Source organism: Coregonus clupeaformis, unplaced genomic scaffold (assembly GCF_020615455.1).
Source record: "Coregonus clupeaformis isolate EN_2021a unplaced genomic scaffold, ASM2061545v1 scaf1076, whole genome shotgun sequence".
Classification (NCBI taxonomy): domain Eukaryota; kingdom Metazoa; phylum Chordata; class Actinopteri; order Salmoniformes; family Salmonidae; genus Coregonus; species Coregonus clupeaformis.
In genome coordinates this window covers 105926-129698 of record NW_025534530.1, presented here as the reverse complement: position 1 = coordinate 129698, position 23773 = coordinate 105926, and the positions used below count along the sequence as shown (strand labels likewise).

The following is a 23773-nucleotide window of genomic DNA, read 5'->3' as shown; positions in this document are numbered from 1 at the left end:
ACAGCCCCAAAACATCACTGCTCTAGAGGAGAACTGCATGGAGGAATGGGCCAAAATACCAGCAACAGTGTGTGAAAACCTTGTGAAGACTTACAGAAAACGTTTGACCTGTGTCATTGCCAACAAAGGGTATATAACAAAGTATTGAGAAACTTTTGTTGTTGACCAAATACTTATTTTCCACCATAATTTGCAAATAAATTCATAAAAAATCCTACAATGTGATTTTCTGGAATTTTTTTTCTCATTTTGTCTGTCATTGTTGACGTGTACCTATGATGAAAATTACAGGCCTCTCTCATCTTTTTAAGTGGGAGAACTTGCACAATTGGTGGCTGACTAAATACTTTTTCCCCCCACTGTATATATACAGTACCAGTCAAACGTTTGGACACACCTACTCATTCCAGGGTTTTTCTTTATTTTTACTGTTTTCTACATTTTAGAATAATAGTGAAGACATCATAACTATGAAATACCACATATGGAATCATGTAGTAACCAAAAAAGTGTTAAACAAATCAGAATATTTATATTTTTGAGATTCTTCAAAGTAGCCACTCTTTGCCTTGATGACAGCTTTGCACACTCTAATATCTAATTTACATAGGTATTCACACCCCTGAGTCAATACTTTGTAAAATCATCTTTGGAAGTGACTACAGCTGTGAGTCTTTCTGGGTAAGTCTCTAAGAGCTTTCCACACCTGGAATGTGCAACATTTGCCCATTATTATTTTCAACATTCTTCAAGCTCTGTCAAATTGGTTGTTGATCATTGCTAGACAACCATTTTCAGGTCTTGCAATAGATTTTCAAGTACATTTAAGTCAAAACTGTAACTCAACCACTCAGGAACATTCACTATCTTCTTGTGTTTTAGGTTATTGTCCTGAAAGGTCAATTCATCTCCAGTGTCTGGAGAGTGGTACTCAGTAATATGTTGTTTTAGATTTGCCCCAAACATAAGACTTTGTATTCAGGACAAAAAGTTAATTGCTTTGCCACATTTTTTGCAGTTTTACTTTAGTGCCTTGTTGCAAACAGGTGCATGTTTAGGAATATTTGTATTCTGTACAGGCTTCCTAGTTTTTACTCTGTCAATTAGGTTAGTACCTACATGTACATATTACCTTAATTACCTTGACGAACCGGTGCCCCCATACATTGACTCGGTACCGGTACCCCCTGTATATAGTCCCGCTATTGTTATTTTACTGCTGCTCTTTAATTATTTGTTACTTTTATTTCATACTATTTTATATTGTATTTTCTGTGTGATTTGTTTTGGTATTCTTTCTTAAAACTGCATTGTTGGTTAAGGGCTTGTAACTAAGCATTTCACTGTCTGCTAAATGACTAAAATGTAAAATGTAATGTAAGGTCTACAGCTGTTGTATTCGGCGCATGTGACAAATAACATTTTATTTTATTTGATTTATTGTGGAGTAACAACAATCCTTAGTTTTCTCCTATCACAGCCATTAAACTCTGTAACTGTTTTAAAGTCACCATTGGCCTCATGGTGAAATCCCTGAGCCGTTACCTTCCTCTCCGGCAACTGAGTTAGGAAGGACGCCTGTATCTTTGTAGTGACTGGGAGTATTGATACACCATGCTCAATGGGCTATACAATGTCTGCTTTTTTAGGGGGCTGGATATCTGCCCATCCTCTTGACTCTGCAGGTCACACAATACTTGCAGTCTCCCTCAAGCAGTGGCAGAGAGCAACATATCTGTCTCTGCCCATCAACAACTGGACTCACTCCACAGGAGGATGGTGACACCTTAATCGGTGGAATGGTATCAAATACATCAAACACATGGTTTCCATGTGTTTGATGCCATTCCATTCACGCCGTTCCAGACATTATTATGCGCCGTCCTCCCCTGAGCAGCCTCCACTGACTCACTCATACAATATCGCTGGACTTGTGGAATGGTGTGCATGCCCAAAGTGAATTGTGTGACATTTGTATATTGTCTTACTAGAAATTCCTGTGTTGTGTAATACTCTGCAGGTGGCATATGCAATCTATACAGTCCTTTTACATTTATTACTGCTATATTCTGTAAGATTCTGTATCTGTGCATTTGTGCCTTGGTGTATTCATTCGGTATGTGTGTATTCATTACCTGTTTCTGTCCATGACAGAACCACTACCATTCCACTACCTTTCCCACTTTTCATTCCCATGTACCTTTACAAACCATCCCCATGTTCATCTTCTCCTGTGTGTGAATAAAGTTCCTGTGTGTGTTAACTCTAGGCTGCTTTATTCCCCTCTAACCGGGGGCGGTGTTAGTGAGTCACAAACCAGTGGAATACGTAGAGCCGGGTCGCTGGAAATGTCAGCTCATCTACCAAAGGGAACAGAGCCAATAAAACCAAGTGAAAGAATGTGGTAATTATAAACCAAATCCTACCTCTTTCTCCCAAAAGTTTTTTAGGGGCAAACAGACAAAAATAAGCACCTTCGCTGACCTCCTTTTGCCATTAGTGCTTGTCAGGAACATAAATTATTTCACTGCGCTGCAGGCCATTGCGGATTAATGAAGGGAAGAGCTGTTTACTAAGAGTGAGGCGCACACAACTGCAACATGACAGGTTAAAACATGGCAGCCTTCACTTCAGTTTATCTCTGGGCTTTTGTAAGTGAAAGGTGTGGGTATGAAAGGGGCTCTATATCTGTGGTCTGGGATGAGGAGATAGAGAAAAGGAAGGAGAGAAAGAGTGAGGGGAGGGGGAGGGTGGGGAGAAGCGGGAGAGAGAGGGGTCAGGAAATGAAAAAAGGGTTTAGAGAGAGAAAGAGGAGAGGTGAATAGGATGCGAGACTTAGGATGTAAACAGACAGAGAAAGCAATGTGATCCAAAGTTATGTGATCTTTCATCTTTCATGAACTAAATTGGGACTATTGACACACATCCTGCCAATAGAGCCTGACTGAACCGAGAAAGAAAGGATGGAAGAAAAGAAGAAAAAGAGATAGAATGTGAGAGAGAGATAGAAAGACAGCCTCTTCCAGCTCTCAATCCATCTTTTATACCCAGTCGGAGGAGAGGAATTAGACATGGATTGAATCCAACCAGGGTCAGCAGGCCATGCTGTTTCTGAGAGCCTAGATGCCGTCTGGGCCGAGCTCAATCTCAATCTCACCCAACACCATTAACACTCCACCACCATCCACCTCCTTTCAAAACCTTGTCTGATTGGATCGACAGCAGTGTCAGAGCTAGACAATCACACAGGTGCATCAAATAGCAATGCAGTCACGACTTCTATTACAACAGCACTTAGCCATGAACACTGGACAAAACAAACACGTCGAGAGAAGGTTTACACATACAGAATAGCAGAGTGGCCGTTACATAATAGGTAATTACGTAAGGGAGTGTTAGTGCTGATTATGTGCTCAGAGGAAAGATGGCTTACCATGGGGAGCAGGGAGTAGCGAATGCTGAAGCCGGGCTCGGAGGGGAAGTACTCATCAGATATGAATCGCACCCGGATCTGACCGCCTTTGGACATGTGGCTGTCAGGTACCTGGGACCCGCACCAGCGGCCCAAGATGGTGTTCTCAGATGGCTCCTCGATCTCCACAAAATCATACCTGGAAAAAGGCGAGAGAGAGAGAAAGAAAGAGCAAGTGAGACAGAGAGAGATGGAAAAAGAGAGGGCTTTGGCTCAATGTGTGTGGTCCCCTGAATTCACATTGCCATTGGAGACGGGACATAAAGTTGCCGTGCATTGAAAGCGAGCACTTAATGCATATACGTTTCACACCAAACTGGGGCCTGGCACATGTATCTATCCTCTGAGAGCATGAATTGAATTGGTGTGGCGATCTAAAGGGGTTTCATGGTTCCTTCTCTCAAGCTGGGTGTTTCCTTACCCATGTAGCACAACGCTATTTCATAAATTGCTTGTGACTGCTTATTGTGAGGTCAGCTTTGTCCCTCTCGAGCCCTAATACAACCCCACTGAGCTGCATCTGCCCTACACGGCCCCCTCCTGTCTTGTTTTTACCTTGCTCTCCTCCCGCCCATCCATCCATCCAGTTCCCTCTCTCTGAGGAGAAAGGGCTATGCTATAACTAAACGGTTTCTAACGGTGGGGCCTAATGCTCACAGTGTCTCCGCGGGGAGCAATAAAAAAATGAAGAAAAGAGCTGAGCATTGCCTGTGTAATCATTCAGCGATCGACCTCAGGTGGGTTGGGGGAGAGTAGCATTAGCAGCCGTCGCCTTTGGTTAGCGATAATGGGCCTGACGCAGACCCTGGGACAAGCCTATTAGGCTAATGCTGTAATCACATACAGTGCAGTGAAAAAGTATTTGCCCCCTTTCTGAACGTTATCAGATCTTCAACCAAAACCTAATATTATACTGAATAAAAAAGTTGATCAGGCTGTTGATTGTGGCCGGTGGAATGTTTTCCCACTCTTCTTCAATGGCTGTGCGAAGTTGCTGGATATTGGTGGTAACTGGAACACGCTGTTGTACACGTCGATCCAGAGCATCCCAAACATGCTCAATGGGTGACATGTCTGGTGAGTATGCAGGCCATGGAAGAACTGGGACATTTTCAGCTTCCAGGAATTGTGTACAGATTCTTGCGACACTGGGCCGTGCATTATCATGCTGAAACATGAGGTGATGGCGGCAGATGAATGGCATGACAATGGGCCTCTGAATCTCGTCACGGTATCTCTGTGCATTCAAATTGCCATCGATAAAATGCAATTGTGTTCGTTGTCCGTAGCTTATACAGTGAGGGAAAAAAGTATTTGATCCCCTGCTGATTTTGTACGTTTGCCCACTGACAAAGAAATGATCAGTCTACAATTTTAATGGTAGGTTTATTTGAACAGTGAGAGACAGAATAACAAAAAAAAAATCCAGAAGAACGCATGTAAAAAAAATTATAAATTGATTTGCATTTTAATGAGGGAAATAAGTATTTGACCCCCTCTCAATCAGAAAGATTTCTGGCTCCCAGGTGTCTTTTATACAGGTAACGAGCTGAGAGTAGGAGCACACTCTTAAAGGGAGTGTTCTTAATCTCAGCTTGTTACCTGTATAAAAGACACCTGTCAACAGAAGCAATCAAACAATCAGATTCCAAACTCTCCACCATGACCAAGACCAAAGAGCTCTCCAAGGATGTCAGGGACAAGATTGTAGACCTACACAACGCTGGAATGGGCTACAAGACCATCGCCAAGCAGCTTGGTGAGAAGGTGACAACAGTTGGTGCGATTATTTGCAAATGGAAGAAACACAAAATAACTGTCAATCTCCCTCGGCCTGGGGCTCCATGCAAGATCTCACCTCGTGGAGTTGCAATGATCATGAGAACGGTGAGGAATCAGCCCAGAACTACACGGGAGGATCTTGTCAATGATCTCAAGGCAGCTGGAACCATATTCACCAAGAAAACAATTGGTAACACACTATGCCGTGAAGGACTGAAATCCTGCAGCGCCCGCAAGGTCCCCCTGCTCAAGAAAGCATATATACAGGCCCGTCTGAAGTTTGCCAATGAACATCTGAATGATTCAGAGGAGAACTGGGTGAAAGTGTTGTGGTCAGATGAGACCAAAATCGAGCTCTTTGGCATCAACTCAACTCGCCGTGTTTGGAGGAGGAGGAATGCTGCCTATGACCCCAAGAACACCATCCCCACCGTCAAACATGGAGGTGGAAACATTATTCTTTGGGGGTGTTTTTCTGCTAAGGGGACAGGACAACTTCACTGCATCAAAGGGACGATGGACGGGGCCATGTACCGTCAAATCTTGGGTGAGAACCTCCTTCCCTCAGCCAGGGCATTGAAAATGGGTAGTGGATGGGTATTCCAGCATGACAATGACCCAAAACACATGGCCAAGGCAACAAAGGAGTGGCTCAAGAAGAAGCACATTAAGGTCCTGGAGTGACCTAGCCAGTCTCCAGACCTTAATCCCATAGAAAATCTGTGGAGGGAGTTGAAGGTTCGAGTTGCCAAACGTCAGCCTCAAAACCTTAATGACTTGGAGAAGATCTGCAAAGAGGAGTGGGACAAAATCCCTCCTGAGATGTGTGCAAACCTGGTGGCCAACTACAAGAAACGTCTGACCTCTGTGATTGCCAACAAGTGTTTTGCCACCAAGTACTAAGTCATGTTTTGCAGAGGGGTAAAATACTTATTTCCCTCATTAAAATGCAAATCAATTTATAACATTTTTGACATGCGTTTTTCTGGATTTTTTTGTTGTTATTCTGTCTCTCAATGTTCAAATAAACCTACCATTAAAATTATAGACTGATCTTTTCTTTGTCAGTGGGCAAACGTACAAAATCAGCAGGGGATCAAATACTTTTTTCCCTCACTGTACCTGCCCACACCATAACCCCACTGCCACCATGGGGCACTCTGTTCACAATGTTGACATCAGCAAACCGCTCACCACACAACGCCATACACATGGTCTGCGGTTGTGAGGCAGGTTGGACGTACTGCCAAATTCTCTAAAACGACGTTGGAGACAGCTTATGGTAGAGAAATGAACATTAAATTATCTGGCTAACTTGAGACATCTGTGGCATTGTGTTGTGTGACAAAACTGCACATTTTAGAGTGGCCTTTTGTTTTCCCCAGCACAATGTTCACCTGTGTAATGATCATACTGTTTAATCACCTTCTTGATATGCCACACGTGTCAGGTGGATGGATTATCTTGGCAAAGGAGAAATGCTAACTAACAGGGATGTAAACAAATTAGTGCACAACATACGCTTTTTGTGCGTATGGAACATTTCTGCAAACTTTTAGCTCAGCACATGAAACATGGGACCAACAATTTACATGTTGTGTTTATATTTTTGTTCAGTGTAGATAAAGGGAACCTGAGTGAACAAATACACATTGTATACCTATTTCATTTATTTAATAACAATTCAAAAGGCACTCTCACATCTGAGCAATTTTTTTGCATGTGCATGGTAACAGTTGAATAAGATGAGAAAAAAAAAGAAACCATCACACTGCACACACAAAAAAAATATTTGCACTCTTATGTAGACATAGCTCCACCCACATCCATTCCATGCATCGAATGGGGTTGGAGTCGAGGGAGTGTTACCAAATATAACAATGTGCATTTCATAATTTTCTAATAAAGTGTGTACATAAAACGTATTAAACACATCTGTAAAACCACAATGGTCCTCATTGACCACCAAGCAAGTTTTCATAAATCATTGGGTACAGCGCAAGAAAAACGACAGATTAATCTGAAATGGGGGCATTAATTCATGTTCACATTTACAACATAACATACATAGGCATTTCATCATTAAGACCTTTAGGAAATAATGTCTGGAGGGTGAAAATCCAAAAACATTCTCTTTTGCTCAGAGTATTATTTATATCACCTCCCCTGTCTGATATCTTAACTTTCTCTATGCCACAAAATCTAAAAGGTAGAAATGTCATGTTTTTGGTCATTAAAATGTACTGCGATTGGATAATCCCTGTCGTTTCTCCTGATTGAACTTTTATGTTAACTAATTCTCTGCTACAGAGAACTAGAGGTTTTACCTACATAACACACCCCACATGGACATTTATTGCTTGTCCATGTATATATTCTTAAATTCCATTCCTTACTAGATTTGAGTGTATTGGGTATATGTTGTGAAATTGTTAGATATTACTTGTTAGATATTACTGCACTGTCGGAGCTAGAAGCACAAGCATTTCCCTACACCCGCAATAACATCTGCTAAACACGTGTATGTGACAAATAAAATTTGATTTGATTTGACGGACATATAATCATGTAGATAACATGGGTGGTGGTGCACATAATAATGTCATTTATTTGGAACCGTTTTCCTGTATGTGCATGGCCGAAATATTCACACTTCATCATACTGTTGCACTGTCTGCAACCTCTGCATTTATAGCTACCATTCGGAAGAGCCTGGCTGATTTTCTTTTGTGGCTGGCAGTTGGCATGGACCAATTTATTGCATAGATTGCGACCTCTCCTATATACAATAAGTGGGGGATTCTTAAATTCAGCTGGCAAAGCTGGGTCCGATGATAAAACATGCCAGTGTTCCTTGACAGCATCTCCCACTTTGCGCGAGTTCAAAGTATATGTGGTGGTGAACATTACAGTGTTCTTTAGCTCTAGTGGGTCTTTTTTGTAGCAGTTCATCTCGTGTTTTCCCCAATGCCAAATCAAGAGCTTCATCTACACGTTGTGGAGAGTAGCCTCTTCTTAGAAACCTATTGCGCATCTCCGCTGCTTTTTCTATATAGTCCTCTGTTGAGTGTCATATACATTGGGGAAAAAAAGTATTTAGTCAGCCACCAATTGTGCAAGTTCTCCCACTTAAAAAGATGAGAGAGGCCTGTAATTTTCATCATAGGTACACGTCAACTATGACAGACAAAATGAGAAAAATTAATCCAGAAAATCACATTGTAGGATTTTTAATGAATTTATTTGCAAATTATGGTGGAAAATAAGTATTTGGTCAATAACAAAAGTTTCTCAATACTTTGTTATATACCCTTTGTTGGCAATGACACAGGTCAAACATTTTCTGTAAGTCTTCACAAGGTTTTCACACACGGTTGTTGGAATTTTGGCCCATTCCTCCATGCAGATCTCCCCTAGAGCAGTGATGTTTTGGGGCTGTTGCTGGGCAACACGGACTTTCAACTCCCTCCAAAGATTTTCTATGGGGTTGAGATCTGGAGACTGGCTAGGCCACTCCAGGACCTTGAAATGCTTCTTACGAAGCCACTCCTTCGTTGCCTGGGCGGTGTGTTTGCGATCATTGTCATGCTGAAAGACCCAACCACGTTTCATCTTCAATTACCTTGCTGATGGAAGGAGGTTTTCACTCAAAATCTCACGATACATGGCCCCATTCATTCTTTCCTTTACACGGATCAGTCGTCCTGGTCCCTTTGCAGAAAAACAGCCCCAAAGCATGATGTTTCCACCCCCATGCTTCACAGTAGGTATGGTGTTCTTTGGATGCAACTCAGCATTCTTTGTCCTCCAAACACGACGAGTTGAGTTTTTACCAAAAAGTTATATTTTGGTTTCATCTGACCATATGACATTCTCCCAATCCTCTTCTGGATCATCCAAATGCACTCTAGCAAACTTCAGACGGGCCTGGACATGTACTGGCTTAAGCAGGGGGACACGTCTGGCACTGCAGGATTTGAGTCAGTGGCGGCGTAGTGTGTTACTGATGGTAGGCTTTGTTATTTTGGTCCCAGCTCTCTGCAGGTCATTCACTAGGTCCCCCCGTGTGGTTCTGGGATTTTTGCTCACCGTTCTTGTGATCATTTTGACCCCACGGGGTGAGATCTTGTGTGGAGCCCCAGATCGAGGGAGATTATCAGTGGTCTTGTATGTCTTCCATTTCCTAATAATTGCTCCCACAGTTGATTTCTTCAAACCAAGCTGCTTACCTATTGCAGATTCAGTCTTCCCAGCCTGGTGCAGGTCTACAATTTTGTTTCTGGTGTCCTTTGACAGCTCTTTGGTCTTGGCCATAGTGGAGTTTGGAGTGTGACTGTTTGAGGTTGTGGACAGGTGTCTTTTATACTGATAACAAGTTCAAACAGGTGCCATTAATACAGGTAACGAGTGGAGGACAGAGGAGCCTCTTAAAGAAGAAGTTACAGGTCTGTGAGAGCCAGAAATCTTGCTTGTTTGTAGGTGACCAAATACTTATTTTCCACCATAATTTGCAAATAAATTCATAAAAAATCCTACAATGTGATTTTCCGGATTTTTTTTTTCAATTTCTCTGTCATAGTTGACGTGTAACTATGATGAAAATGACAGGCCTCTCTCATCTTTTTAAGTGGGAGAACTTGCACAATTGGTAGCTGACTAAATACTTTTTTTCCCCACTGTATAAATTTTTTGTGTTATTTCTTCACTCAGTTTCCTTTTATCTAATATTAGGTTTTGGTTGAAGATCTGATAATATTTATTGTCACAAATATGCACAAATAGAGAAAATCAAAAAGGAGCAAATCGTTTTTCATGGCACTGTACATCTATTGTTGAGCTGTGGATTCACTTTTTAATTAAACCTGTGCTCATTAGCGATTGCATAGTGCTCCACTCACAACGACTCCTCTTGGCTCCTCAAATAAGAGTTACTTTGCCCGTGCCCTGTAAACAAAATGTTTACAAAGTTGTATTACAGATGATTAAAATGCAATCATCAGTACTTTACTTAGGATTACATTACCACTTTGAGGAGTTGAGTAGAAGGGAAACAATTGGGAGAAATGTGCATCTGTGATTGTGTTTTGAATAATGTCTCATCAGACCACAACTTTCTCCCATTCCTCCTCTGGATCATCAGATGGTCATTGGCAAACATCAGACAGGGCTGGACATGCGCTGGCTTGAGCAGGGGGACCTTGCGTGCGCTGCAAGATTTTAATCCATGACGGCGTAGTGTGTTACTAGTGGTTTTCTTTGAGACTGTGGTCCCAGCACTCTTCAGGTCATTGACCAGGTCCTGCCGTGTAGTTCTGGGCTGATCCCTCACCTTCCTCATGATCATTGATGCCCCACGAGGTGAGATCTTGCATGGAGCCCCAGACCGAGGGTGATTGACCGTCATCTTGAACTTCTTCCATTTTCTAATAATTGCGGCAACAGTTGTTGTCTTCTCACCAAGCTGCTTGCCTATTGTCCTGTAGCCCATCCCAGCCTTGTGCAGGTCTACAATTTTATCCCTGATGTCCCTACACAGCTCTCTGGTCTTGGCTATTGTGGAGAGGTTGGAGTCTGTTTGATTGAGTGTGTGGACAGGTGTCTTTTATACAGGTAACGAGTTCAAACAGGTGCAGTTAATACAGGTAATGAGTGGAGAACAGGAGGGCTTCTTAAAGAAAAACTAACAGGTCTGTGAGAGCTGGAATTCTTATTGGTTGGTAGGTGATCAAATACTTATGTCATGCAATAAAATGCAAATTAATCCCTGCTGCAGTGTGTGCAAACATGGTCAAGACCTACAGGAAACATATGATCTCTGTAATTGCAAACAATGGTTTCTGTACCAAATATTAAGTTCTGCTTTTCTGATGTATCAAATACTTATGTCATGCAATAAAATGCAAATTAATTACTTAAAAATCATACAATGTGATTTTCTGGATTTTTGTTTTAAATTCCGTCTCTCACAGTTGAAGTGTACCTATGACAAAAACTACAGACCTCTACATGCTTTGTAAGTAGGAAAACCTGCAAAATCGGCAGTGTATCAAATACTTGTTCTCTCCACTGTACATATCCTTTAAAAAAATATATATTTCCCTTTATTACTTTCCAACCCCACCATCCCCTCCCTAATTGGAGTAAACTAGTGAACAACATTGCTTAGGCCTCTACTTCATGCTTATACATACTATATACATTTTATGGACACAGTCAATAATTATATTTTGTTTGTTTTTACTCCTGAACTTCCTCCGATCATTTTCATTATGTCCATCTGGTATGTTTCTATATGGCATATCTTTCTAACTGTGCTCTTTCACAAAAGCTCACAATATATAACCTATACACTTATTATGGACACAGCATGTCTTACACTAGTTATCTTGTTGTTATTAGTTGTTGTTATTAGTCCCATCCTTCAGCTCCATTCAACACCTCCCATCTATCTCTTAACACCATCCATATTGGATTTCTATTTGCCATATATTTTTCAACTGTACTGTGATGTTTTACAAAAGTTCTGAACCTTTCTATTCTCATAGTTTCTACAGTTTTTGAATTGAAAATAAACATCTTTGCTAAAAGTATTATTATATTATTGATCGATTGACTATGACTTTTCAGATCACCCAGTAGTGCTATCTGCAGGGTCAGCTCCATGCAAATATTGCAATTCTTCAGCCATTCCTGGACCTGTGTCCAGAAACAAGCTACAAATGGACAGTACCAAAACGGCAGGTAGCTTAGTGGTTAAGAGCGTTGTACCAGTAACCGAAAGGTCGCTGGTTCTAATCCCCAAGCCGACTAGGTGAAAAATCTGTCAATGTGCCCTTGAGCAAGGCACTTAACCCTAATTGCTCCTGTAAGTCGCTCTGGATAAGAGCGTCTGCTAAATGACCAAAAAAAAACAAAAAAAAACAAATGATCTAATGATTCTGTCTCTTCACAGCCAAATCTGCAAAGCTGGGAAGATTGTATCCCCCATACAAGGCACACATGTTAATTGAAACGCATTCCAGGTGACAACCTCATGAAGCTGGTTGAGAGAATGCCAAGAGTGTGCAAAGCTGTCATCAAGGGAAAGGGTGGCTACTTTGAAGAATCTCAAATATAAAATATATTTGGATTTGTTTAACACTTTTTTGGTTACTACATGATTCCATATGTGTTATTTCATAGTTTTGATGTCTTCACTATTATTCTACAATGTAGAAAATAGTAAAAATAAAGAAAACCCTGGAATGAGTAGGTGTGTCCAAACCTTTGACTGGTACTGTATAAGTCACATTCAAACAGTCATTAGGCCGCAACTAATTTACAAATTTTATTCAGTACCTATCTTTTCCATTCATTTTTATTTGAGACATATAGTTGGATCTACACAACCAATGGTGTGGGATTTTTACTTGCCTCAACATTACACCATCTTTGAGGCCTGAAAACACATTTTGATTTAGAAGTGGTCCTCTGTAGCTCAGCTGGTAGAGCACGGCGCTTGTAACGCCAAGGTAGTGGGTTCGATCCCCGGGACCACCCATACACAAAAATGTATGCACGCACGACTGTAAGTCGCTTTGGATAAAAGCGTCTGCTAAATGGCATATTATTATTATTATATTATAAGTGCACTATCCCTATAAAATACATGTTGTAACAGTACACACACCTTGCAATAAGAATCATTAGTAGCAGTGGAGGCTCCTCAGAGGAGGAAGGGGAGGTCCATCCTCCTCAGTGAATTTCATAAAAATGTAAATATTGAAACATTAAAAAAGTTATCCTTTTAAAATAAAACTATACTAAATATATTCAAATGTCACCAAATAATTTATTGAAACACACTGTTTTGCAATAAAGGTCTACAGTAGCCTTAAAAGCACTCTGTAGGGTAGCACCATGGTGTAGCCGGAAGACAGCTAGCTTCTATCGTCCTATGGGTACATTGACATCAATACAAAACCTAGGAGGCTCATGGTTCTCACCCCCTTCCATAGACTTAAACAGTAATTATGGCAACTTCCGGAGGACATCCTCCAACCTATCAGAGCTTTTGCAGCATGAACTGACATGTTGTCCACCCAATCAAAGGATCAGAGAATGAATCTAGTACTGAAAGCATAAGCTACAGCGTGCATAAAATGTGGTGAGTAGTTTACTCAAAGAGAGAGAAAGACAATAGTTGAACTGTTTTGAATAAATTCATTTCTTCCAAAATTAAGGAGAAGCAAGAGTGAGAGAGAGTGAGAGAGAGAGAGAGAGAGAGAGAGAGAGAGAGAGAGAGAGAGAGAGAGAGAGAGAGAGAGAGAGAGAGAGAGAGAGAGAGAGAGAGAGAGAGAGAGAGAGAGAGAGAGAGAGAGAGAGAGAGAGAGAGAGAGAGAGAGAGAGATATTTGGATATATTTTTAAAACTTTCCCTTTTCACCTAGTTAGCAAATGCAGCTAGCTAGTTTAGCCTACTCAAACACCCGACTCAAACAGAGAGAGATGCTATGCTAGCTAGCTGGCTATGGCTATCCAACACTGGATCTCTTCCAAGTCAAGGTAAGCTTTTGGTTTTATAAATGTATTGCCACTGGAGCCCACCGGTTTAACTGCTAAACTGTTTTCTAACTGTACACTATACTGCATGATTGTAGCGGGTTTACTAACGTGTTAGTTCTAGTAGCTATGTTGACTATGACATGATAACAATGTGTGTAGCAGTAAGCGCTCATGATATGAAGGTTTGGCTTGGAAAGTTTTTTTTGCCTGGTCACAGACAGCTGATATGTTGTGCACTGAAGTCCACAAGCGAAGGGAAAAGGTGAGAGGAGGAGAGAGCGTAGATAGTTGCGAGATGGAATTATATAACGAGCAAAGTGATCATGTTGTTTTAATTTGGCTGCTATGAAAGTGAACTGTGTTTGCGTGTGATCAGGGGTGTATTCATTCCGCCGATTCTGCTGAAAATTGTTTCTTAAGCGGAAGCAAACGGGGATAAACATACCTGCATTTGTCCAATAGAAACTCTCATTTGCAACTGTTGGACTAATGATTACCCCCTTAATCAGCTAGATGCAGGCAAGAGTGTGCAAGGCAGTATTGAATGTTTCACTGTCTATCACCTTGATTACTCAAAATTCTCTCGACAAGTGCACCTACGTTGTAAACTTTCATTCATAGGCTAGGCTGTAGTAACCTCATCATGGGTATAGGAACGATTAGACTATCATGTAGTAGTCTAAAGCTATCGATGTTACATTGAGCCGGGTGAATGGAATATGAATGACTGTCATCCAATTTGCTGTAATAGAAATAAGGCCATGGTCATAAAAAAACGGCACTGACCGCCACTGATTAGCAGTCAATATTCTGCCTTTCTTTCCTGACACAGTTTAGATGACTGTGAAGCAGGAGGGTGCACTCTAGGATCAAACAGCTGACAGCCCCATTGTGGCAGATGGGTCATCTATAATGCGGTGCAACCTGTTTATTACATAGTTTCATGTGTTCGATCCTACATGTTCAACATCCCCTGTTTCGGATTTGCAAATCCACCGACATACATGCATCACTCTCACACATTGTTTATAGAAATACAGTAACAGTGCCAAGTGTCTCAAGTGTCTCTGTGCTGCTACGCCTACCGACACGTTTCGAGAGGTGAAAAACACTCAAATATGACTTTTCTCCCCGCTGGATTTAGGCAGAATGTTTTTTCATCCCCCCTTAGACAAGAATAATAGTAGCTGAGCATCTGAACTACTGAAAATCTTACTCATCTTGAGGATGACTGCTCGCTGGAGGCTCTCTCTCTCGCTCTCTTTTCAGCACCTTTTCTCCACCCTTTTATTTGTTTTATCCCAGGCTACTGCTGCTGATTAGAGAACCAAGGAATTGAGGATTTGTATTCTCTTATTTATTTACTGGTTATTGTGCTGTGAGGCATAGGGTAGAGAACCTTAGCAACATAACGCTTTGTGTGTGAATGTTTTCCTTTCACATATTTCAGCTTGGATAGGATTCCTATGGGGGTGCACTGAATTAATTTTTCAACAGACTAGGAGAGAGACCGTGGATGTACATGATGAGGTGGAAGGGGGTAGAGCTGACAAGAGGGTGTGTGTGTGCGGGTGTTTGTAAGAGACAGAGAGGGAGAGAGAGAAGCAGAGAGGGGAGGAGGAGACCGACAGAGACAGCGATTGGGAGAGAGAGAGAGAGAAAGAGAGTGAGAGTGTGTGTGTGAGAGAGAGACTTGTGAAGATATGTCTGCTTCTGCTTGTGTGTGCATACAGTCATTTGTTTGACATGCCTGCCAACCTGATCAAATAAAACGTGTTCTCTGCCCCTGCTGGAAAATGAAAAATGAGAGAGGTAGACGTGGCAATGACTTGTATGACCCTCCATGAGGATGTTGTTATTGTCTGCTCCCCTCCTCGGGAAACTAGTGCAGTCTTGTATGGAGGAATGGCCGGCACAAATGCTGTCAATCCCACCACAGTGACCCCATTCATCAAAAGATGTCCACCCACCCAAGACGGCTGAACGTAGGGTCAAATTACCAGGACTGAAACCCCTGGATGGTTATTCTGCCCCCCTTTGGTTCTTCTGACGCCAGAATCAGCTTTGCTTTTTTTTTTTTTTTATCACCCTTTTATGTCATCATAGGAGAGATTAAGGGCTGTGGCAGGGAGAGATGATCTAGGATCAGCCTGAGTATGATGACAACACATCTCTGGGGATCTGGCTGGATGTGGCACTGTCATGTCATACATCATAACTGCCATCAGGCGGCTCTCCAACAATAGCCAGCCACTCTCTGTCCTCTCTCCCTCTCCCTCTGCTTTCTACAGGATATCTTCATACCAACCAAGAAGTCAGACCTGCTGTATTGATATCGGGACGCTAAGTATAATACATGAAGGAAATCGATCACGGACCGGTTCAGCACTGCTGTTCCTAATGAATAGTAACAGAGACAAAGATAGCCGGTAATTGAAAAGGGGGTATTAAAACAAATAAGGGGGGTCTAGGGTGTCTAAGACCAGTCACAGACTTTATCTCCTTAGGAGGAAGACCTCTCTATCATTTTGTCCAATTACACGGCCCGTCCGCAGGGAAATCGCCGCCTACAAAATATGTGCCCATGCCGTATGGCTGCGGCAGCCTTGGCAAAACAAATCACTCGGTCGCTGTGCTTTTCAATATTCATCAGCCGCCACACGGGGAAAAAGGCAATTTCACAAATGGGCCCGGTTTGACTATAAATCTTAAAAAATGGACCACAACACATCCACGACATGTCATGCTCCCCGGGCACAGCCTCTGCATGCTAACTGAACTGGGTAGTGTCCAAGCTGGCTAAAGAATAGAGAAAGACTAGATAAACTACTACCACTGTATATAGAGTTACACAGTATAGGCCTAAATAAAAATAAAAAACATTTTAGTCATTTAGCAGACGCTCTTATCCAGAGCGACTTACAGTTAGTGAGTGCATACATTTTTCAGTATACTGCACCCTATTGCCGTTGTACATCCTGTATTCCACCGCATTCTTATTGGCAGACTAAATAGCCTTGGTTTCTCAAATGACTGCCTCGCATGGTGCATGGTTCACCAACTACTTCTCAGATAGAGTTCAGTGTGTCAAATCGGAGGGCCTGTTGTCTGGACCTATGGCAGTCTCTATGGGGGTGCCACAGGGTTCAATTCTTGGGCCGACACTTTTCTCTGTGTATATCAATGATGTCGCTCTTGTTGCTGGTGACTCTCAGATCCACCTCTACGCAGACGACACCATTTTGTATACATCTGGCCCTTCATTGGACACTGTGTTAACAAACCTCCAAACGAGCTTCAATGCCATACAACACTCCTTCAGTAGCCTCCAACTGCTCTTAAACACTAGTAAAACTAAATGCATGCTTTTCAATCGAACGCTGCTGGCACCCGCCCACCCGACTAGAATCACCACTCTCGACGGGTCTGACCTAGAGTATGTGGACAACTACAAATACCTAGGTGTCTGGTTAGACTGTAAACTCAACTTCCAGACTCACATAAAGAATCTCCAATCCAAAGTTAAATCTAGAATCGGCTTCCTATTTCGCAACAAAGCCTCCTTACATTTATGCTGCCAAACATGCCCTCGTAAAACTGACTATCCTACCGATCCTTGACTTCGGCGATGTCATTTACAAAATAGCCTCCAACACTCTACTCAGCAAATTGGATGTAGTCTATCACAGTGCCATCCGTTTTGTCTCCAAAGCCCCATACACTACCCACCACTGTGACCTGTACGCTCTTGTTGGCTGGTCCTCACTACATGTTCGTCGTCAAACCCACTGGCTCCAGGCCATCTATAAATCACTGCTAGGCAAATCCCCGCCTTATCTTAGCTCATTGGTCACCATAGCAGCACCCACCCGTAGTCTGCGCTCCAGCAGGTATATCTCACTGGTCATTCCCAAAGCCAACACCTCCTTTGGCCGCCATTCCTTCCAGTTCTCTGCTGCCAATGACTGGAACGAATTGCAAAAATCTCTGAAGCTGGAGACTCTTATCTCCCTCAATAACTTTAAGCATCAGTTGTCAGAGCACCTTACCGATCACTGCACCTGTACACAGCCCATCTGAAATTAGCCCACCCAACTACCTCATCCCTATATTGTTATTTATTTTGCTCTTTTGCACCCCAGTATCTCTATTTGCACATAATCTCTTGCACATCTAGCATTCCAGTGTTAATACTATTGTAATTATTTTGCACTATAGCCTATTTATTGACTTACCTCCATAACTTGCTACATTTGCACACACTGTATATATATTTTCTGTTGTATTTTTGACTTTATGTTTTTTACCCCATATGTAACTCTGTGTTGTTTTTATTGCACTGCTTTGCTTTATCTTGGCCAGGTCGCAGTTGTAAATGAGAACCTGTTCTCAACTGGCTTACCTGGTTAAATAAAGGTGAAATAAAAATAAAATAAATAAAAATAAAAGTATTTAATTTAGTGATTAAATGGCATGGTACATCCATCAGGTATACCCTAAGGCGAAACACAACATGCAGACATACACTACATGACCAAAAGTATGTGGACACCTACTTATTAAACATCTCATTCCAAAATCATGGGCATTAATATGGAGTTGGTCCCCCCTTTGCTGCTATAACAGCCTCCACTCTTCTGGGAAGGCTTTCCACTAGATGTTGGAACATTGCTGCGGGGACTTGCTTCCATTCAGCCACAAGAGCATTAGTGAGGTCGGGCACTGATGTTGGGAGATTAGGCCTGGCTCGCAGTCGGCATTCCAATTCATCCCAAAGCTGTTAGATGGGGTTGAGATCAGGGCTCTGTGCAGGCCAGTCAAGTTCTTCCACACCGATCTCGACAAACCATTTCTGTATGGACCTAATTTTGTCCACGGGGGCATTGTCATACTGAAACAGGAAAGCGCCTTCCCCAAACTGTTGCCACAAAGTTGGAAGCACAGAATCATCTAAAATTGCATTGTATGCTGTAGTGTTAAGATTCCCCTTCACTGGAACTAAGGGGCCTAGCCCGAACCATGAAAAACAGCCATTATTCCTCCTCCACCAAACTTTACAGTTTGCACTATGCATTAGGGCAGGTAGCGTTCTCTTGGCATCCGCCAAACCCAGATGGTGAAGCGTGATTCATCACTCAAGATAACGCATTTCCACTGCTCCAGAGTCCAATGGTGGCGAGCTTGCCATTGCGCATGGTGATCTTAGGCTTGTGTGCGGCTGCTCAGCCATGGAATAACTATATGGTATTACAGTGCTCTATTGCTCTATAATACTATGTAGACATATACTTGTGTACTGTAGCTTTAAATCAGCTAACTTCCTCTTCAGAGCTCATTCCCACTACATGCAATCTGAAGAAAGGCAACATACAGTAAGAAAGATGAAGCTCATCTGTATGTTGCCGTTCTTCAGATTGCATGTAGTGGGAATGAGCTCTGAAGAGGAAGTTAGCTGATTTAAAGCTACAGTACCCAAGTTCACCACTAGACGGAGTAGAGCAATAGAGCACTATAATACTATGTACAGATAGACATATAGTTATCAGAACACTCCTCGCCTGGTATAAATAACTTTTATGCCCCTATTTCTTTTTTGAGGAGTAGGAAGACTTCGGAGACAGGTCTGAAGTAGAGTTAACGAAAGTATGTACTAAGCTGACATGATAAGAGAACTAAGCTACTTAGAAGAAGAGCATCATAGGGTTACACCTGAAGTAGCTAGAAGAAAAGCAGAGGTAAAGGCTGGGTAGCTATATGTCTATTTGTACATAGTATTATAGTGCTCTATTGCGCTACTCTGAGTTACTGCGAACTTGGGTACTGTAGCTTTAAATCAGCTAACTTCGTGTTCAGAGCTCATTCCCACTACAAGCGATCTGAAGAACAACAACATACAGATGAGCTTCATATTTCTTACATACTAAGCCTTGGATAAAGATACATCTGTAAGTACGCACCTTTTGTTTTTGAGTCATTAGTACATGCTTTCGTTAATTCCACCTGTGCTTTCTAGAAGATTACATTTTTTACGTTTAATGTAGCCTTTAGAGTTGCGATGATGCTAAGCTAATGTGTGCTAAATAATCACCATAGAGAATACATGTTAGCTATCTTTTTGACATGCAACTTAGCTTCCGTTACGTTATAATGTACTGGCTAATGTGAGTGACTAGGTATCTTTATGTTACAAGATGATACCGTTGTAATTATGCTGTATGTAAACATAATATGTGTATAGCTGTTTTAGTCATTTTCTGGCACTTTTCCAGTCAGGTAAATTGTCATCCTTCTGCAATGTCATGTTGACTAGCTAGGCCTATTGTATTGTTAGCTTGTGATGGTTCATGCACCGGAGTCAGACTATTCTTTATATGTATGCATTGATGTATGAATGTGTACAGATCATTTTCTAATAATATTGTCACACCCTGACTCAGGGGACTCTTATATGTTGAGTCAGGGTGTGAATATTTTATGTTCTGTTTTCTATGTTTCAGTCTAGGTGTTGTATATCTATGTTAGGCCGGGTGTGATTCCCAATCAGAGACAGTTGTTGCTCGTTGTCTCTGATTGGGGATCATACTTAGGCAGCCTATTGGCACTTGTTAGTTGTGGGATCTTGTTCCGTGTGTAGGCTTGTTTTGTGTTCAGCCTTAGGACTTCACGTTTGGTTTGGTTTATTGTTTTGTTGTATGTTTATCGGTGAAATAAACATGTACGCATTTCACGCTGCCCCTTGGTCTGACCCGTCCTTAAACGAACGTGACAGAAGATACCACCAAACACGGACCAAGCAGCGTGCCCAGGAGCAGACAGCCTGGACATGGGAGGAGATCCAGGACGGAAAGGGATCCTGGACAAGGGAGGATATTCAAGCTGGGATGGATCGCCGTCCTTGGGAGGAGACAGTGGAGGCCCGGTATAGAGAGGAGCAACGGCAACGCAGAAGGCGCCAGCTGAGGAAGAAGCCCGAGAGACAGCCCCAATAAAAACATTTTGGGGGGCTAAAGGGGTGGTCGGGGAGCGATGGAGAAGAGCCCCGACCACTGCACTCGTGGGGACTCAGGGTGGAGTCCAAACGGGAGGAGGACTGGGTGCAGAGAGTGAAAGACTGGTACAGTCGGAGATCTCTTGACGTCAGTTCCCAGTCCGGTACACCCCGTGCCTGCGTCTCGCACCAAGCCAGTGGTGCGTGTCGCCAGTCCGGCCCGGCCCGGCCCGTTCCTGCTCCTCGCACGAAGCCAGTGGTGCGTGTTCCCAGTCCGGCCCGGCCTGTTCCTGCTCCTCGCACCAAGCCAGTGGTGCGTGTCGCCAGTCCGGTCTGGCCCGTGCCTGCTCCTCGCACCAGACCAGTAGTGCGTGTGTCCAGTTCGGCACGGCCCGTGCCCGTTCCACCGGTGCCTGATCCAGCTCCGGTCAGCTGCTCCACTCCGGAGACAGAGCAATCCACTCGACCGGGGTCCAGTCCAGCTCCGGTCAGCGGCTCCACTCCGGAGCCAGAGCAGTCCGCTCCACCGGGGTCCAGTCCAGTTCTGGTCAGCTGCTCCACTCCGGAGCCAGAGCAGTCCGCTCCAACGGTGCCCAGTCCAGCTCCGGTCAGCGTCTCCACTCCAGAGCCAGAGTAGTCCGCTCCACCGGTGCCCGGTCCAGCTCCGGTCAGCGGCTCCAGTCCGGAGCCTGAGCAGTCCGCTCCACCGGCGCCTGGTCCAGCTCCGGTCAGCGGCTCCAGTCCAGACCCAGACGTCAGCCCCTCTCCAGGTTCGGGGTCTCCCACACCAGGGTCCAGACAGGGCTTGGAGTATCGTGGGAGGAAGGAGAGGGGAAGCAGCGCGCCGAGGTCCAGACCAGACCAGGGGCGCAACAGGGAGGCGGAGAGTATGTGGTCGTCACGCCCGGAGCCAGATCAGCCTCCGAGGCGGAATGCCCACCCGGCCCCTACCCTGTTATGTAAAGGTTGTGCGGTCGGAGTCCGCACCTTTGGGGGGGGGGACTCTTATATGTAGAAAACAGAACATAGAATATTCACGCCCTGACTCAGGGGACTCTTATATGTTGAGTCAGGGTGTGAATATTCTATGTTCTGTTTTCTATGTTTCAGTCTAGGTGTTGTATATCTATGTTAGGCCAGGTGTGATTCCCAATCAGAGACAGCTGTCGCTCGTTGTCTCTGATTGGGGATCATACTTAGGCAGCCTATTGGCACTCGTTAGTTGTGGGATCTTGTTCCGTGTGTAGGCTTGTTTTGTGTTCAGCCTTAGGACTTCCCGTTTGGTTTGGTTTATTGTTTTGTTGTATGTTTATCGGTGAAATAAACATGTACGCATTTCACGCTGTGCCTTGGTCTGACACGTCCTTAAACGAACGTGACAAATACTTCTTTATTCTATTCTTTATTTTATACACCTGTCAGCAACGGGTGTGCTGAAATAGCCAAATCCACTAATATGAAGGGGTGTCCACATCCTTTTGTATATATAGTGTAGCTATATTTTCTATATGTTGCATTTGTATTATAATATACAGTGGGGAGAACAAGTATTTGATACACTGCCGATTTTGCAGGTTTTCCTACTTACAAAGCATGTAGAAGTCTGTAATTTTTATCATAGGTACACTTCAACTGTGAGAGACAGAATCTAAAACAAAAATCCAGAAAATCACATTGTATGATTTTTAAGTAATTAATTTGCATTTTATTGCATGACATAAGTATTTGATCACCTACCAACCAGTAAGAATTCCGGCTCTCACAGACCTGTTAGTTTTTCTTTAAGAAGCCCTCCTGTTCTCAACTCATTACCTGTATTAACTGCACCTGTTTGAACTCGTTACCTGTATAAAAGACACCTGTCCACACACTCAATCAAACAGACTCCAACCTCTCGACAATGGCCAAGACCAGAGAGCTGTGTAAGGACATCAGGGATACAATTGTAGACCTGCACAAGGCTGGGATGGGCTACAGGACAAGAGGCAAGCAGCCTGGTGAGAAGGCAACAACTGTTGGCACAATTATTAGAAAATGGAAGAAGTTCAAGATGACGGTCAATCACCCTCGGTCTGGGGCTCCATGCAAGATCTCACCTCGTGGGGCATCAATGATCATGAGGAAGGTGAGGGATCAGCCCAGAACTACACAGCAGGACCTGGTCAATGACCTGAAGAGAGCTGGGACCACAGTCTCAAAGAAAACCATTAGTAACACACTACGCCGTCATGGATTAAAATCCTGCAGCGCACGCAAGGTCCCCCTGCTCAAGCCAGCGCATGTCCAGGCCCGTCTGAAGTTTGCCAATGACCATCTGGATGATCCAGAGGAGGAATGGGAGAAGGTCATGTGGTCTGATGAGACAAAAATATAGCTTTTTGGTCTAAACTCCACTCGCCGTGTTTGGAGGAAGAAGAAGGATGAGTACAACCCCAAGAACACCATCCCAACCGTGAAACATGGAGGTGGAAACATCATTCTTTGGGGATGCTTTTCTGCAAAGGGGACAGGACGACTGCTCCGTATTGAGGGGAGGATGGATGGGGCCATGTATAGCGAGATCTTGGCCAACAACCTCCTTCCCTCAGTAAGAGCATTGAAGATGGGTCGTGGCTGGGTCTTCCAGCATGACAACTACCCGAAACACACAGCTAGGGCAACTAAGGAGTGGCTCCGTAAGAAGCAACTCAAGGTCCTGGAGTGGCCTAGCCAGTCTCCAGACCTGAACCCAATAGAAAATATTTGGAGGGAGCTGAAAGTCCGTATTGCCCAGCGACAGCCCCGAAACCTGAAGGATCTGGAGAAGATCTGTATGGAGGAGTGGGCCAAAATCCCTGCTGCAGTGTGTGCAAACCTGGTCAAGACCTACAGGAAACGTATGATCTCTGTAATTGCAAACAAAGGTTTCTGTACCAAATATTAAGTTCTGCTTTTCTGATGTATCAAATACTTATGTCATGCAATAAAATGCAAATTAATTACTTAAAA

The 23773-nt window shown here is 43.2% G+C and overlaps 1 protein-coding gene across 1 annotated transcript in view; it reads right to left on the bottom strand.

The window, feature by feature from the left end:
* Nucleotides 1-23773, bottom strand: part of LOC121537098 (platelet-derived growth factor C-like) — a 115499-nt gene that overhangs the window by 21945 nt on the left and 69781 nt on the right. Inside the window, exon 3 of the mRNA XM_041844876.2 lies at nt 3434-3611. Within this exon, the coding sequence (XP_041700810.1) occupies nt 3434-3611 (178 nt within the window). The remainder of the gene's footprint in view (nt 1-3433; nt 3612-23773) is intronic.